We start from the raw sequence: 16,943 nt of genomic DNA on the forward strand, positions 1-16,943 counted from the left end.
ATCGATAGGGGTAACTTTGGACACTACCCACAGGGTTTCCTTTGACTGTGCCATCTTCAATATCTCAAAACCCTGAAGGATGCAAGAGCTGAATCATCAAGATTCGAATAAACCACCCTCCAAATAGAGTTCATTCATTACAAAATTGGACAAGTTATAGATGTTGACACTTGTTTAATTTCGTACTTTGATTCTATGTAATTAATGGATAAGCTGTAATTATCTGTCTGATAACAAACTCTAATTTGCATAATATTATTCATGCTAGGTTACTAATGCTGTAAAGTTTGTTTTTGGTGAAGAGAAACTGACATTATCATATTTGAATACTCTTGATATGCTCATATCGGGCACTTTGATGCATTTGAATATTCCGTGTACCCTTTCCATATTATCATGCAAATGAGGCCCAGATTATGTATGGATATGTTTGCATTGCACTAACTGACATTGCAAACATAGGTTTCAACACTTTCGGTGTTCAAATCTGAAACCTAGAAGCATAGTTTTCCTGGAAACATTGTATTTTTATCATTATGGGAGCTAATTTGCATCTTATGCAAATGAGGCCCAGATTATGTACATGTAAATGTTTGCATCGCACTAATTGACAGTGTAAACATAGGTTTCAGCACTTTCGGTGTTCCAATGTGAAACCTAATAGCATAGTTTTCATGGAAACACTGTATTTCTATTATTATGGGAGCTAATTTGCATAATATGCAAATGAGGCCCAGATTGTATACATGGAAACGTTTGCATCGCACTAACTTACAATGTAAACATAGGTTTCAACACTTTCGGTGTTCCAATTTGAAACCTAGAAGCATAGTTTTCCTGGAAACACTGTATTTTTGTCATTATGGGAGCTAATTTGCATATTATGCGAATGAGGTCAAGATTATGTACATGTAAATGTTTGCATCGCACTAACTGACAGTTTAAACATAGAGTTCAACACTTTTGGTGTTCCAATTGAAAACCTAGAAGCCTATTTTCATGGAAACACTGTATGTTTATCATTGTGAGAGCTAATTTGCATATTATTGGACTATAATAAATTTAACTGGTGTGCCCAATAGAAAGCTACAAACTTGGACTTGGGGAAAATGAAAAGGAATCCCACCACCACCCAGTACAAGGCATCAATAGGCCTAAGGGAAACGAACTAGCACTGGTTTGAGCTGAAGATACATGGATACATTCTTTTCAATGTTTAAAACATGATGCGTCGCACGATGCGTCGCATGGGTGACGTGGAAAAAAAAAACCCAACTAAATCGTACGATAATCTTGAGAAGACGCGATTCAAAAAAGGAGGCATGAGAAAAATGTGGCAATATACTATACAATGAACTGAATTCTCGGTTAAACAGACTAAGACCCCGTTTACAGTGCAGGGCTGGGCCGAGCCCGGGCCGAGCCCAGGCTGAGCCCGGCCTCAATTGTGGTACTCGGCCGCGCAATTCCGTCCGTGTACAGTGGAGGGCTCGGCCCGGGCTTTTGATTCAGACCTTTCAATATTTTGTCTTAGTGGCGCTCTGCTTGTAAACAAACAATTATTACTGGGAGTGTGCCGGTCGCAGTTAGGTACCGCATTTGGCCCAGTTTGCGTTTACAGTGAGAAAAGACCGGGCCGAGCCCGGGCCGAGCCGTGGCGGAGACTACCTCCAGAGCTTGGCCAAATGCGCGGCCGATTTTGGTACCGATTTTGGTACCGCATTTGGCCTTTTGCGCGTTTACAGTGAAATGAAGGCCGGGCTCGACCGCGGCCGAGCCGGCCCTTTCACTCCATGTAAATGGGGTCTTAGTGTTGTGCATACAATGGCTATGAATGAATAGAGCATCATGATAAAGCCAAAGGCTACAAAATTATGGAGCAGTAAACGTCTGGTGTGACTGATATAATGACGTAAAAACTACATGACTAGAGTTCTTGCATGCAGATTCGCAGTACAAGATATAATGACATGGACGATGATTTATCGGTAGTGATTATAGACTGAATCAGTATTGTAATATTATTAGCACTATTCTTAACATTATTTAGGCAGTTGTGACCATTATCTGCATCACTATAACAGCCATATTTCTGTTTGTCTCGTTCCAGGATGCGACCCACCCGCTGTAGGAAACGGCAATGTAATTTTCGCCCCCGATAAACCTTCCTACGCCCCCGGGGAAAAGGTTCACTTCTCTTGCCCTCAAGGAGGAGTCACAGGACCTTCTTCTGCCACATTTGTAATGTCAAGCTGATGAATCCTTGCTCTACGAAGGGACTGGCCTACCATCATGTCAAGGTAAGAAGTATCCGAGATAAAACAGTTTTACCAAAGTTAATTCTGTATAAGTGAGGGATATGATGATTACATGGCATTATACAGATTCTAAACACTGCTGAACGCATGATTCGAGATACGTATGTTGTCTAATGACGGATAGACGTGTTATTTTCCATGAGTTCTCAGCATACAAAGAACAAGCAAATAAACGTCTTCAAACATTGATCAGATAATTTTAGTAATTAAAAGTATAACGAAAGAGAGAGAGAAGAGAAGAGAGAAGGAAAAGGACACTAACAAAGCAAAACAAGTTTTTTTTTTTTATAATTGCAATATTTTGCACAATGTTTGACACTATAGTGTTTCAATTTGATCTGAATAAAAACGATCTGAAAGGTAAAACATAATTATAGTTCTGCAGAGCTGTCAAATTCGCTCCAAAATGTTCACGCATGCCTAAGAAATGTGTGTAATAACGTTGTAATAAGAAGATATTCATTGGGTAACGATGAAAATGCGAAATAAAAAAAAAAAAAAAAAAAAAGTTCACCGGAGTCACTATCTCAGAGCCAAAGAGTTTTTCCCTAGAGCAAAATCTCTTTGCTCAGAACTTAACCGATCGGTGTCAGGCTAACTCGGGCTCGGGGACAACTCGGCCTCGCTTTGACGGCGGGGCCGAGTTGTCCCTCTGGATTGTACAGTGTTGTATGGTAGGTGTCCAACATATCGATACTGTATGGTGAGGTGCCCGCACCTCGCCAGGGGCCCGAATACCGTCAACCTGCTTAAAATTGTTACAAGCGCACTGAACAAAAAATCTATGCCTGGGACTGTGTTCAGTACGCTTGAAACTCGGCAGGGTTACCACAACCAAGTAAACTGTGGTGAAAACCGAACCGAACAGTTTTTCGCGAAAATCTTAAATTTATGTTAGGAATACGTGTAAGTATCATCACGGTCAACCGCACACGTCTTTTACCCACGCGTTCGAAGCAGTTATCTTGGAGCATGTACCGCAAATCCCATTTTCAATGCGCACTTGTGAAATCAGCGCATTTATCTATTCTTTATTTATTTATGTTTTTTTACACGTGAGCAAAATTTCAGGCAAATTATGAGATATTTCTAAGTGTCTATTGATAGAAAAACATTAGGGTGTCGATGTATTGGACACCCAAGTACCTATTATACTATGGGAGTGCTTCCCCTACTAGCTTCTGGCTGGTTGCAGTATTACACTGATCCGGGCAGAGTTAATACAACGTACGCATCAAATAGCCTCTTTGACGCGTATATATACAAAATGAACGTGCACCTATGTATAAAATACAAAGAAAGTACAAAATCTCTCTGATAAAATATGGCAGTGACAATGACAATGATATATATCTATATATATATATATATATATATATATATATTTTTTTTTTTTTTTTTTTTTACCGTGTCGGCCTTCATCAGGATCTATACAAACAAACAAACAAAATGACAAATGTGCCACTGCCAGCGATATTCATAACATGACTTACATGTACGTGAAATAACATCGCTACATAAAGCAATACATCATGGCGTGTGCAAATATGATATAAAGAGCAACCGGATACACACATATACACATATTTGGATATAATAACAATGTAATTATATCCATTATAATATTATTATAATTATTGCATGCGTGTGCACTCACACACACACACACACACACACACACACACACACACACACACACACACAGGCACAAACACACGCCCTCTATACCCAAACACGACACCAACATTAAACAACACACCCGCCGCAACGCCATGAAATCCATCACTTAACAGTGGCCACTTGATCACCGAAAAATGTATGCATACCTTTTTTATATAATTGCATTGTTATCAAATCCAACTATGTCCCTGAGACCGAGTTAGCCTGGATCCTTCTGGAATAAAAGTCTGTATACCGACTTTTATTTTTCTACACTTTAATCTCTAAATACTCCAAAACAGCTCATCATCCCGGCAAATCGTGTCAGCCAGGTAAGTGTTTTGGTAGACTCTTTCGATATATTGGGAGCAAATATGAAATGGTGCAAGACGGGTTCTTAAAGGGACTGTACAGTACTGGTGGAGGTGGGGATTCATGTTTTGAACATTCCGAAGTGAGATAATGAGAAACCTCTTATGAAATATGAAAGAGCATGTAATTTTAAAGGGGCCCTGAAATCCAAATGCATGTTGATTTGTGTTGATTTATGATACCCTCAACATCATTTTTGGGGTAAAACGAATATCTAGAAACACTCCATATATTTTTAACGATTTTTTTTCTTTTATTTTTCTTCAGATTACTTGGAAACGCCCACAAAAAAAATCCTTCTAAACCAATATTCTTGAGCTGACATCATCTGTCAATCATTGCTAAAGTACTGAAATGTTTAACAAAAGACATTGGAATGCACCTTCCTCTCGACTCAGCATAACTCGCATGTTCCCTCGCCATGTCTATTGTTAGTCACATTAATATCACAGAAATAATGCAAGTTATGCTGATTCGAGGGGAAGGTGCATTCTAGTGTCTTTTGTTAAACATATCAGTACTTCAGCAATGATTGACAGATGATGTCATCTCAAGAATATTGGTTTGGAAGGATTTTTTGTGGGCATTCCCAAGTAGTCTGAATAAAAATAAAAGAAAAAATCGTTAAAAATATGTGGAATGTTTCTAGATATTCGTTTCACCACAAAAGTGATGTTGAGGGTATCATTTGGATTTCAGGGCCCCTTTAAGAAGGAACCAACGTTTATTTGATGAAAATTGGTTTTCAAATGGCTGAGATATCCAAAAATGTGACAATAATAAAGGTGACAGGCCACGCCTTTTATTAGGATCTCTTTGTTTCACCTTGTTTTTGGATATCTCAGCCATTCCAAAACCGATTTTCATCAAGTAAACTTTTGATACCCCTTAGAATTGCATGCTCTTTGTCATCTCATAGAGTGGTTTGTGAATATCTCGCAAAACGTTAAAATGCTAAATCCTCACCTCGACCAGAACTGTACACACCCTTTAAACCCTTACATTACCAGAACTATTTTTTTCAATTTAAATCCATTACCGCGAAAAGAGCGCTAAATTTGTCGTGTAAATGAAGGTTATTGTTTGGTCATGAAAAAAAAAATGAAGCATACACACTGTTGAAACATTGTTAATGTTTTGGTCAACACATGTTTTGTACATGACATATGGTAATCTACAGAAGACGGCCGCTATATTGACACTATTACTTTCTTTAAAGTCTTATTGGCACTGGTTTTGAAAGACCTCAGACTAAACAGACATCTCAATTATCTTACAGCGGCTTGTACAGCTCCAGATAATACGAACGGAACGGGAACGTACGGTACCGGGGATGTTATCTTGTTCCAGTGTCTACCTGGTTACACCCTACAAGGCTCGGCTGACGCTGTCACAACGACTTGTGACGATGGCGCATGGAATCCTGATGTCATTTGTGTCTCCGCTGGTGAGTAGACAAAAGCCTTTTGGGCAGAAGTATTCTGAAGTCAGTGTCGTAGATTACGCATTGGTTGCGTGGTATAAATCCCCTAATCCCCCCCCCCCCCCCAGCATGACCCTTTTCAATCCGTATGCACATTACACACTGACCAGGGAGGTATAGAAACATGCACGGCCTTGAATTGCCCTACATCGCTTTACACCACAAAATGTATCATTAGGTCTGAGAGGTTTATAGTCCATCTAAAAAGAAAGAAAGAAAAAAAAAACGGCTATTTATTCTCTACATTCCCACATCGACTTTGATTATACGAGCCATATTTCGTCTTCTGCTTCATATCGCAGGCTGCCCAGAACCTGAACTTACAGAGGGTGTCAGTTTAAGCCCAGGGACGCCAACGAAGGAATACTTCGACCTGAATGAAAGAGTTGACTTAGAATGTAAGAATGACACGACTCCCATTGGTTCAGAGTTCTCCTACTGCAATTCGACCAACCAATGGGACCCGGATCCAATGCTTCTCAGTTGCTATGGTAACAACTAAATAAAAGTTGTTTAGTAACAACTAAATAAAAGTAAACGTCTGATCTGCAGTACAGCGCACATGTTTGTTTGCTTCCGCTTGTATTTTTGTTATACTTTTGTACACCAGCATAATGGGCTTTTTTTTTTCATCCTGTTTTGCCCACCTCCCCTACCCCTCAAATCTTTTCTAATTCTCTGGTTGATTATTATTTTGTCCGTTTATAACCATCATCATTGTGTTGTTCCTCATCTTGTGTTGATGATGTTGATGTTGTCTTCCCTTTCATCTCTACTCTTCACAGGCTGACCGCCCGATAGCCCAAGGATCAGCACTGGTCCTACATCACCTTTCTTTTATGTTTGTGGATGCTCACTCCTTTACTTTCTCCCCACCCCCTTTCGTGCATACCTGATAGGCTCACTATAGGTTTGACACCCATCCTACTCCTTTTGTTTTCATTGTTTGCTGAATACCTGTGTCTCTAGCACCTTCCAGCCAGTGTATGTTTTGTGGTCATTATGTCTGTAGTCCATATTTTGTGTGTACTGTGTATGCTTACCTGTTACGTTTGTCATTTTGTCTCTGAAGATTCTCCTAGGATCGCAAGATCAGACCACTTTTGACTCAATTGTACACCACTGGCTCATTATTATTGGGTAAGTCATTTTCAGCAACACTGAATGTAAACAACTGGGCGTGACCACGAATTTATACACTTACTGCATTTAGGAGATTACATGTACATACGTATACACAGACATACAAACACACATACATACATAAATACACAAACACACATGCTCACAAACGTAAACATTAAGGACTTCCACAATTTTAATAAATTGCAATTCATGAAATCAAACGAGCAAATCAGATAACGAATGAAGAGAGTTTCTCCAAAGTTGCACCGCAAGAAAGGTAATGGGTTACAGGACTTTTTTAAATTTCACAGTTTACCCGAAAAGGGGTATTATGAGTAGTAGCAACCATGTACATAAGAAAACTGGATTTATAGATGATGTCTTCCCCTTACATGTCTTTTTTTTAACTTGTGCATAAGTTTTCAATGTACTTTCTGTGTATTTTATCATATTTTTCTATGAAATCGTAAAGAACAAACTCATCCTTCGCGTCAAATTACTGCAGTCTTATGACAAGGTCGCAGCAACGATACTTTGGCGATAGGACTTGTAGTCATGGTAGTAGCCATAATTATTATAGTAGAAAAATATGATCTCTGCTCATATCATTACTCTCCCCATTTTGGAATGAAACGTCATGTCATAGACAACAATCGTTACAGTGCCCAGACTTGTACATGTATGTTTAGTTCTTCCTTCGTTTGTCGAGTAACATTTTCACAAATAATGAAAACAGCAAAACAATCATCTTATCAGGCGTTACATAAGATTCATTCACAGTGATTGCCCACTGTTGTAGCTTCATAATGTTATCAATACATTTGTATGTTTCTGTATCATGGAAGGTTAAAGCTATATCCTAAATGAGGTAAAGAGCTGCTTTTTAACATTTCATTGAGTGTAAGCTACTTTTCCCTTCTTTTTTTGAGAGTGAACCCCTAATAAATAACAAATCCCTAATTAGCTAAAGCATTAAAGTACTTAAATAGTTGGTAAAGTTCTCAGCCTGTAACGCATGTTCATTTTCCTGTGGTTTTCCATGGTATACTGTATGCCCATTCTTTGGCTGCTCATACTAGAGTTACTGTAAACTAACACCATGAACACTGCTGGTTTACAAACACGAGTTTACATTCCACCTCTTAAAAAATGGTAGTTCATATACTTTATGATTTTAAAAGTTTATCTATAGAAGGCAGTATAGATTCCTTTGTGTGGCCAATATAACTGTCTTGAGATTCTCTCTGTGTCCGTAAACCTCCAGACACATGCCCGACCCCAGATTTCGATGACACACGCGTGATCCACACCTCCAAGCTTACAGGCGATGCTGGGGGAGTGGCTTACGACCACACTGACACCATCCTCTTCTCGTGCGAGGGCGGGCTGTTCGTCGACGGACCATGGCGGACCATCTGCGACAACGGAACGTGGAGTGGCGCCATTGGTGGTGACCTACCCATCTGCAGAGGTTTCTGTTTAGGCGCCATTTTGAATTCCACTCCTTTTCATGCATTTATTAATTCAATCACGTGTATTGTCCACCATGTATATTCAGAACAAAGGGAATAGTTTTGATTATGATAAATGATGCTTGTAAAGATTGCCCTTTTTCATTTTATAAATATGTTGATGATTTGACTATTGTAGAGGCTAGGAATAGAAATCAGCCATCTCAGATAAAAAGACAAATTAATGCACTGGCAAGTTGGTCATTGTTGAATAACATGAAACTTAATCCTCAGAAATGTGTTTTTATGACAATTTCTTTTATGAAGCAACCAATTCAGCAAAGTTTGTGTATCAACGAATTTTTTTTGAAAGAAACAAGCACTGTTAAGATTTTAGGGGTGTATTTTCAGCAGAATCTCAAATGGGATACACATGTTTCTGAAATGGTGAAAAAATGCAATAGGAGATTGTTTATGTTGCGCAAATTGAAACACTTTAATTTATCAATAGTTGATCTTATTACAGTGTATACAGGATATATCAGACCAATTCTAGAATATTGTGCCCCACTTTTTCATTCGAGTCTTACAAAAAAACACACAGAGGTAATAGAAAAGATTCAAAAACGTGTATTGAAAATCATATTAGGTTGTAATTATATTACATATGATATGGCCTTACAAGTGTGCAATCTATTATCTTTAAAAGAAAGGAGAAGGAAATTGTGTTTAGATTTTGCTCTGCAGTTAGAAAAGCACCCCAATCATCCATTGTGGTTACCGGATCAAAGAGATGTTAAAATCAATTTAAGAAATACTACAAAATATTCTCAACTGCATTGTAAAACTGATCGGTTTAAGAAAAGTGCAATACCGTATTTTATTGATATACTGAATGATTATTATTGCAATGACTCTTAGTAGAGTTTTTTATTCTCAGTACTGTCTAATGTGTTGGTAAATTTATTTATATAGTTATATGTATAGGAGTTTGCAGCGTGGTGGGTACGGAAGACAAATGATACTTTTGATTAGGAAATTTTTATGTATTTTATGCATGCTAGGAAACCCCACTTTTTCCATACTGCACTCAAAGTTATTTTTTTTTTTTTTTTTGGGGGGGGGTAATTTTATTATAATTATGTTATATTGTTAAAAGGCTGCGGTATTTTAAGGTATACCCGACTGTAAAGAGTGCAGTTTTTCTGTTTACAGCGGTAATGAGGCGATATATTGTATTTTTTGTAGTTTTTGGGATAGTTGTTAGACATTTACACAATGTACAATACATGTAGGTGGGCCTGTCTTTAAACGTGCACTTAGCACAGGTACATTGTATGGGCGTGTGTTGGGTGTGGTCTTGTGGACATGACGGTGCTTGTGTGTGTGTGTGAGTAATGTATGTGTGTGTATGTGTATGTGTGTGTGTGTTTGTAGCTGCAATATATGTGTGTGTGTTTTCCCTGTGTGTACGTATAATGTATCTAAATGTATGCGCGTGAATGTGAGTGTGTACATACGTTGTATTGTACATTGAGCATGTGCACTGTGTTACTGCTCATGCGCGTTTGTGAGTGTTGTATAGATATCTGCACATCAATGTACAGTACTGTGTGTGTGCATGTGTGTGTGTGTGTGAGAGAGAGAGAGAGAGAGAGAGAGTGACAGAGAGAGTATGCCAGTGAGAAATGCTTTAGGTATGTGTGGGTAGTGAATGTGTGTACATTACGGGGGAGGGGGATGATCACCTCACCAACAAAATAATGTTACTGCAAGTATTTGTGGAATGTATAGTGTAGGTTGTTGACGCGTCTTTCCAACCACACTGCAAACTCCTGTACTCCCTTTTGTATCTCAGGCGCGGTGGAGCACCCCAATTTGCATCTCATTATCGCCCCGTTCTATTTGAATTTCCAACGGGCATCCACGGCTGCCCGAAACTGTGTGCATGAAAAAGTCAAATCTTTACCTTCTCCTTGTGCCGCTATGCGTGCCGCTAGTAAACTCAAACTTCCCACACTATCTAAGTTTTTAAAAACCTTCCTTTTGATGAAAAAATTATGAAATTTGCTGCACTAGAACTTGAGATATTAAAGCGTTTTGAAAATCACCTCTCGCAAAACATGCTCTCTGTTTTTTTCCGACTGGACTATGGCCGGGCTCCAATGTGTCCGAAACTGGCAACATAAGTTCATCAGGCCTCAATCCATATATGGTGAAAGTTTTCGCTTTGTACCACCTGTACTTTTTGAGAAATCAACTTGTTTCTACAGGGTTTGGAATAGAAAATTGTAGTCGGCGAAACAATTGAAAATGACGTCATTTCTTTTCCCGTAATATTGGGCATGCGTGGTACGTGAGATTCAGGATTTCGTGCTCATTGTTGGTTTGCATGTGACGCAGTCAATTTTGCTGAGTGTCGCACGGCGGTGATTGCTGAGCTGCTGCCGCGCACGCTGCATGCAGCAATGCGTTGTGTGTGCTGTGACATGCAACGCCACAGTGACGCGATTAATTATACATGGGACCGACCTGTACGCTTTGCGTTCGTGTCATTTTTGACATCACCTTCTGTTTTTTTCCGACACAACCATGGCCGGGAATATTATGGTATGAAATTTAAAATGCAAGCAGATAAATAAATTTCGGTGTACTTTGTTTGAATGGCGCTTTTGTTCCGCAATCACACTTCGTGAATTTTAGGATGATTTTCGAGGCATATTTTTGGTAATTTTGCTAGCCAGGTTTTCACTAAAATTTCACATTTTATCATTGTCAAATCCTTTAATATGTTATATGTGCATATTCGGACATGTTTTCAAATTCAAACTAACTCAATTTTAATCCGAAAATAGGTTTCCTGAAATTGTTATTAGCTTGAGAAGTTGTTTACTTTTTCTCAACTACGCGAGTACATGTTGTTTACTTTATGCAAATGAGGCTCGGCTGCCGATGGATTTCTGCGAGATAATTGGGGTGCTCCACCGCGCCTGATCTGTAGAAGAGCTTACATTTTTTTTTCTTTTTCTTTCGACAATGAGTTGTGTAGCCCTGAGTGTCTCTTCCTTTTCTTCTTTTTTTCTGTGAAAAAAAAATAGGAGTGTACCGTTACTGTTTATAATATGTCCATTCATTTTTTTTTGTATTATATAACAATCTGTAGCGTTAAAAATGTATTAGTTGTGTATACAGAATGTTTGAATGTAATGTATTTTTTTTATGTATTATGATTATGTTATCATTTCATCTGTTTTGCTGTATAATCTCTGTATATCTGTGTAATTCGACTTTTAGTCGCCGACTCAGATTTTATTTGAATAAAGACCTTTTAATCAAATCAAATCAATGAATAGCAAGGTACGAAGAAATCATGCCATGTCATACACATGTAACTATACTGGACAGCAAAAGAAAGTACCCACTTCTGTCAAAGGCCGCACAAAAAAAAAAAAAATTCACCCCATAGAAATATACAATTTTTGTATACAGGTGTGCTACAATGCCCCTTACTTATCACATGCACATAAGCAAGTGAATGTCTTCATAACAAAGAAGAACTTGGCATGTACAGCATCTTGGTCATTGAATCAAAAGTCCCACACAACAGCACTTTCCACCATGCAAAATGGCCACTGAATGGATAACATTTTTAAACGACCAATATGTCAAAGTGAACACCTGTTTCGTCAAAATGATGTTAATGAGTGTATTCTGTATTTAGAGATGCTATCCTTCCTGATTATGCTAATTCTCAGAATAAAATCAGTTAGCTCTTTAAGGCCCGGTCCCACTGGCCGACGGACACAAAGCGTATGCAGAAAGGACACAGCGGACGAGCAAAATTTCGGGGATGGCTTCATCCGCTTTCATCCGCTCCAGAAATTGACAAAATTGGCGAAAATTGGCGGTAACGGAACGGAAATAGAGCGGACGTGGGTAGTATGTAGCGTGGATGTTAAACGGATGTTCATCGGAAGCATAGCGGATGAAAGCGGATGGAAGGGGATGACAGCTCCGAAGGGGTTACCGGAGATAATTGCGAAACGGACGCATAGCAGAAAAAGCGGATGCAGAGTGGATGCAGAGTGGATGCAGAGCTGATGTAGAGGGGATGCTTTCGAAATGCTTTATATACGAGATGCATACGCTTACATCCTTTCTATTAACGTGCTATTAACGATGTAAAGACGTTCCACGTACCATATCTTTCCTCCCTCTTTCCGTTTTTAGCTGCAGCGGATGTGAATTGCGAGGATGCCCAGAGGATGCAGTGAGGATACAGCGGACGTTTAAGGGATGCCGCACGGACAGACAACGTTTGTTGCTCGTATGTCGCGGATTTACATCGTACACAGCGGAAAGTTCATCCGTTCTAAAAGTTTTAAGCAGCTTAAAACTTTTTGCGCGGATGAAATCACAGTGGACGGATGCTCGATGGATAGAGCGGATGAAACACGTATGCGATGGGTACACAGCGGATTCGTAGCGTTTTCCAACGGATGGCAAGATTTTTTGTACGCTTTACATCCTCTTTGCATCCGTAAGTGCAGTGGGACCGGGCCTTTAGACTGGACTTTACTTTACGCTGGTCTAAGCAAGCTTAAGGCCCGGTCCCACTGCACTTACGGATGCAAAGAGGATGTAAAGCGTACAAAAAATCTTGCCATCCGTTGGAAAACGCTACGAATCCGCTGTGTACCCATCGCATACGTGTTTCATCCGCTCTATCCATCGAGCTTCCGTCCACTGTGATTTCATCCGCGCAAAAAGTTTTAAGCTGCTTAAAACTTTTAGAACGGATGAACTTTCCGCTGTGTACGATGTAAATCCGCGACATACGAGCAACAAACGTTGTATGTCCGTGCGGCATCCCTTAAACGTCCGCTGCATCCTTTCTGCATCCTCTGGGCATCCTCGCAACTCACATCCGCTGCAGCTAAAAACGGAAAGAGGGAGGAAAGATATGGTACGTGGAACGTCTTTACATCGTTAATAGCACGTTAATAGAAAGGATGTAAGCGTATGCATCTCGTATCTAAAGCATTTCGAAAGCATCCCCTGTGCATCCGCTCTGCATCCGCTCTGCATCCACTCTGCATCCGCTTTTTCTGCTATGCGTCCGTTTCGCAATTATCTCCGGTAACCAATTCGGAGCTGTCATCCCCTTCCATCCGCTTTCATCCGCTAGGCTTCCGATGAACATCCGTTTGACATCCCCACTACATACTACCCACGTCCGTTCTATTTCCGTTCTGTTACCGCCAATTTTCGCCAATTTTGTCAATTTCTGGAGCGGATGAAAGCGGATGAAGCCATCCCCGAAATTTTGCTCGTCCGCTGTGTCCTTTCTGCATACGCTTTGTGTCCGTCGGCCAGTGGGACCGGGCCTTTACATCAGGAAAATTAAGCCACGTCTTATTAGGCTTGTAAGGCTCATTCTGTTACATTTTGTGACTTTTGATTTAGTGACCAATTTGCTGTGCATGTCATTTTTTTCTTTGTAATAAAGATAATCACTTGCTATTGGGTATGTGATTACTAATGGATATTGCAGCATACCTGTGTACAAAAAAAAATGTTTATTTCTAGGTGGTGAATTTTTCTGTGCAGCTTTTGACAGAAGTGGGTACTTTCTCTTGCTGTCCAGTATATGTTTCTGCGTTGACTCTATGCACTAGGTGTTACAAAAAATATTTTCCATTTTTGATCCTTAAAAGTTCAAAAACTACATGATAGATAACACTGACATTGATATGAGCAATGGCCGCATATTGCACAATTCTGTTGGAGGTAATTTAAAAATGAAAGCATAAATCAGTTTCATTAAATTCAAGATCCATTTTTAAGTTATGTTTCAGATTTTGCTCCACTTTCAACCCTGTGTACAAAAACAAATGTGTATGAAGGCACATACCGTATGAATATTTAAACATTACAGTGAAAACAGAAGCATTGAGGGAAACTTCGATTAGCGGTAACAGACAGAATAATGTTAAAGGGATTGTATAGTTTTGGTTGAGACCTAATTTCAGGTTGCTAATTATTTTTTGGTGAGATAATGAGAAACCTCGTATGACATATGAAAGAGCATGTAATTCCATGAGGAATTCAACGTTTATTTGATGAAAATTGGTTTTAAAATGGCTGAGATATCCAGAACAGAGCGATTCTAATAAGTGTGGGACCCACACTTTATTACGATCGCTTTGTTTTACTTTGTTTTTTGATGTTCCAGTCATTTCAAACCCGATTTTCATCAAATTAACTTGGAATTCCTCTTAAAATGGTATGCTCTGTACTATTTCAAAAGTGTTTTCTTGGTATCTCGCAAAAAGTTAAAAGCCCGGTTCTCATCTCCACCAATACTGTATCATCCCTTTAAAGTTTTGTAGGGGGTAGATAAGCGTAGGCTTGCAACCTGTTTTCCACTTACGTACAGTCTTACATAAGTGTGTTTTCCTGCACCACTGAAGATTAAATCACACATAGTATTATTATATGCAATGTTGATTTTCCGACCTGTCCTACATGGACATATCAGGTTAAGAGAGTCATGTTTCGCTACGTACTAAGGAAAATGGGGAAAAAAAGAAAAGAAAAACAAGTTTGCAAAGAATAGTGTACGGGCAAGCCAATCACTCATGGACTATAATGACTTCATTTTGTTCCACCAGTTGTGATCTAATTCTAGCGTATCCATGATAAGGATATCTGTTACTTTTTACCTTTTGTCATACACGTTTAGCTAATTGCACCGGACCAGATAATTCAGATGTTGTGGGCGAGCTCTTTCGCCATGGCGAGGTACACACCTTCCAGTGCGACCCAACTCCAGGGATGGTCAGACTAGGTGGTCCCAGAGCGTTCTGCAACGACGGGGCATGGAAACCGAGAATTCGTTGTGCTCGTAAGTAATGTGAAATTCTCCGTGAAAATTCATTCTTCGAACCATCCATCGGAAGATTTCATTGTTTTCGGCCTTTTTCTGAACATCCACTGTGAGATTCTAAAGGCATACGTATCTCTCTGTCTAAGTTCTTTATTACTGTGTGAATGAATGAATGAATAAATAAAATAGGGGAATTAGTTAATAGATATATAAATTAATAATAAGATTAATAGGTGAGTGAATAGACAAATGGATATTTAAACGAATTAGATAAAAACTGAATAGATAAAGGTAAAAACACTGACAAGAAAATGATTTGACATCTTTATGTATCAATCTGACAAAACTCGTCACAACTTCCTTATTTTCCATCTGATTTTGATCAAGTTTTCATAGTTGAGCTAAGAAAATGTTACTCCTCCTTTTCCACTTAACTTTCAACTGCACTGGAATTCTCTCTTAGTGACATTCCTGACAGTGTCATGCAATTTTGAAACAGTACTAACATCCAATTTCACTTGTCCTTTCTTATTATCTCATGCAGTGAAAACCGAACTGTGAAGTACAGTACCTGACACATGAGGAGCAGAGAGCGAGCGATGACGCGTCGTTAGATATAGCATCAGTTTGCCGTATTGTTTTTTTTTTTTTTGGTACTTTGATATAATACTCAGAATACAGTTTTTAAACCACACGAGTGACATTTCATTCATGATTTACTATCACTAATTGCTGTTGGTCGTTCAAACCTGCTGCAATCTACACTCTAATGAATGAGATAACATAAATTCAGCTCAACATGAAGCTGTCAAAGCCAGCTCATATACATAAGAGCACACACCAAGAAACGCATACATATACCAACGGCGTAAATCCGTACTGAGGAGTGGGGGGGGGGGGATGATTGGCGATAGTCACCATCACCACGATTACAAGCCCATAACCGGACCGGCGCTGCCCTTGGGGGGGGGGGGGGGGAAGAAGCTTGCCCCCCCCCCCGCCACACACACACACACACACACATACACACTTTACAGGGATAACTCTTTTCCATGCAAAGTGGGAGGGAGGTGGTAGCAAAAATCTGAAGACTTTTTATTCTTGTTTTTTGTCTGTTTGTTTGTTTTTTGCTTGTTAGCCGACTTTCGGCGGAAAATCAGACCTAAAAGTATGAAGATTTTTTGTTGTTGTTTCTCTTGTGTTGGTGTTCTTTCTTCTTGACTGACAGGCGATTTTGACCCCACCCCCCCCCCCCTTTCAAAGACGTAGCGCAGCCCTGAATAATGCCCAAATAAATTCAATAAAATGCTAATAAGGACATCCATTTATTTGTATGTAATAACGTAGTAGATATTTTCCTGTAGCTATTACTTATAGGCCTATTCTTCAATTTTCTTGATTTAAGTCAGTAAAGCAATCATCCCAGGGGCATCGTTCCGTTTTAATGATGGGGGGGGGGGGGTAGGGGAGGGACTTCGAGTTTGAATATCTGTGCGAGGGAGCGGAGCGGCCTAGCGGGGGGAGGGTGTGGGAGGGGCTATCCCCCTCCCACACGAGGAAAATTTGGCATTTACAGACTTGAAATTCGGAGATCTGGTGCACACTTTTGGTGAAATTTGGAATTTTGACATTTTACAGTCAAAAAA

General features: G+C 39.5%; 1 protein-coding gene across 1 annotated transcript; it reads left to right on the plus strand.

Moving 5' to 3' along the window:
* The first annotated feature begins 4,180 nt into the window (after positions 1-4,180).
* Positions 4,181-15,858, plus strand: LOC140238645 (complement factor B-like). Its single transcript, XM_072318544.1, has 6 exons — positions 4,181-4,196; positions 5,629-5,796; positions 6,135-6,323; positions 8,222-8,428; positions 15,154-15,315; positions 15,842-15,858. The coding sequence occupies exons 1-6, from the start codon at positions 4,181-4,183 to the stop codon at positions 15,856-15,858; spliced, it is 759 nt and encodes a 252-aa protein (XP_072174645.1).
* The last annotated feature ends 1,085 nt before the right edge of the window (positions 15,859-16,943 follow it).

The sequence above is a fragment of the Diadema setosum genome, chromosome 15, assembly GCF_964275005.1.
Source record: "Diadema setosum chromosome 15, eeDiaSeto1, whole genome shotgun sequence".
Lineage (NCBI taxonomy): Eukaryota > Metazoa > Echinodermata > Echinoidea > Diadematoida > Diadematidae > Diadema > Diadema setosum.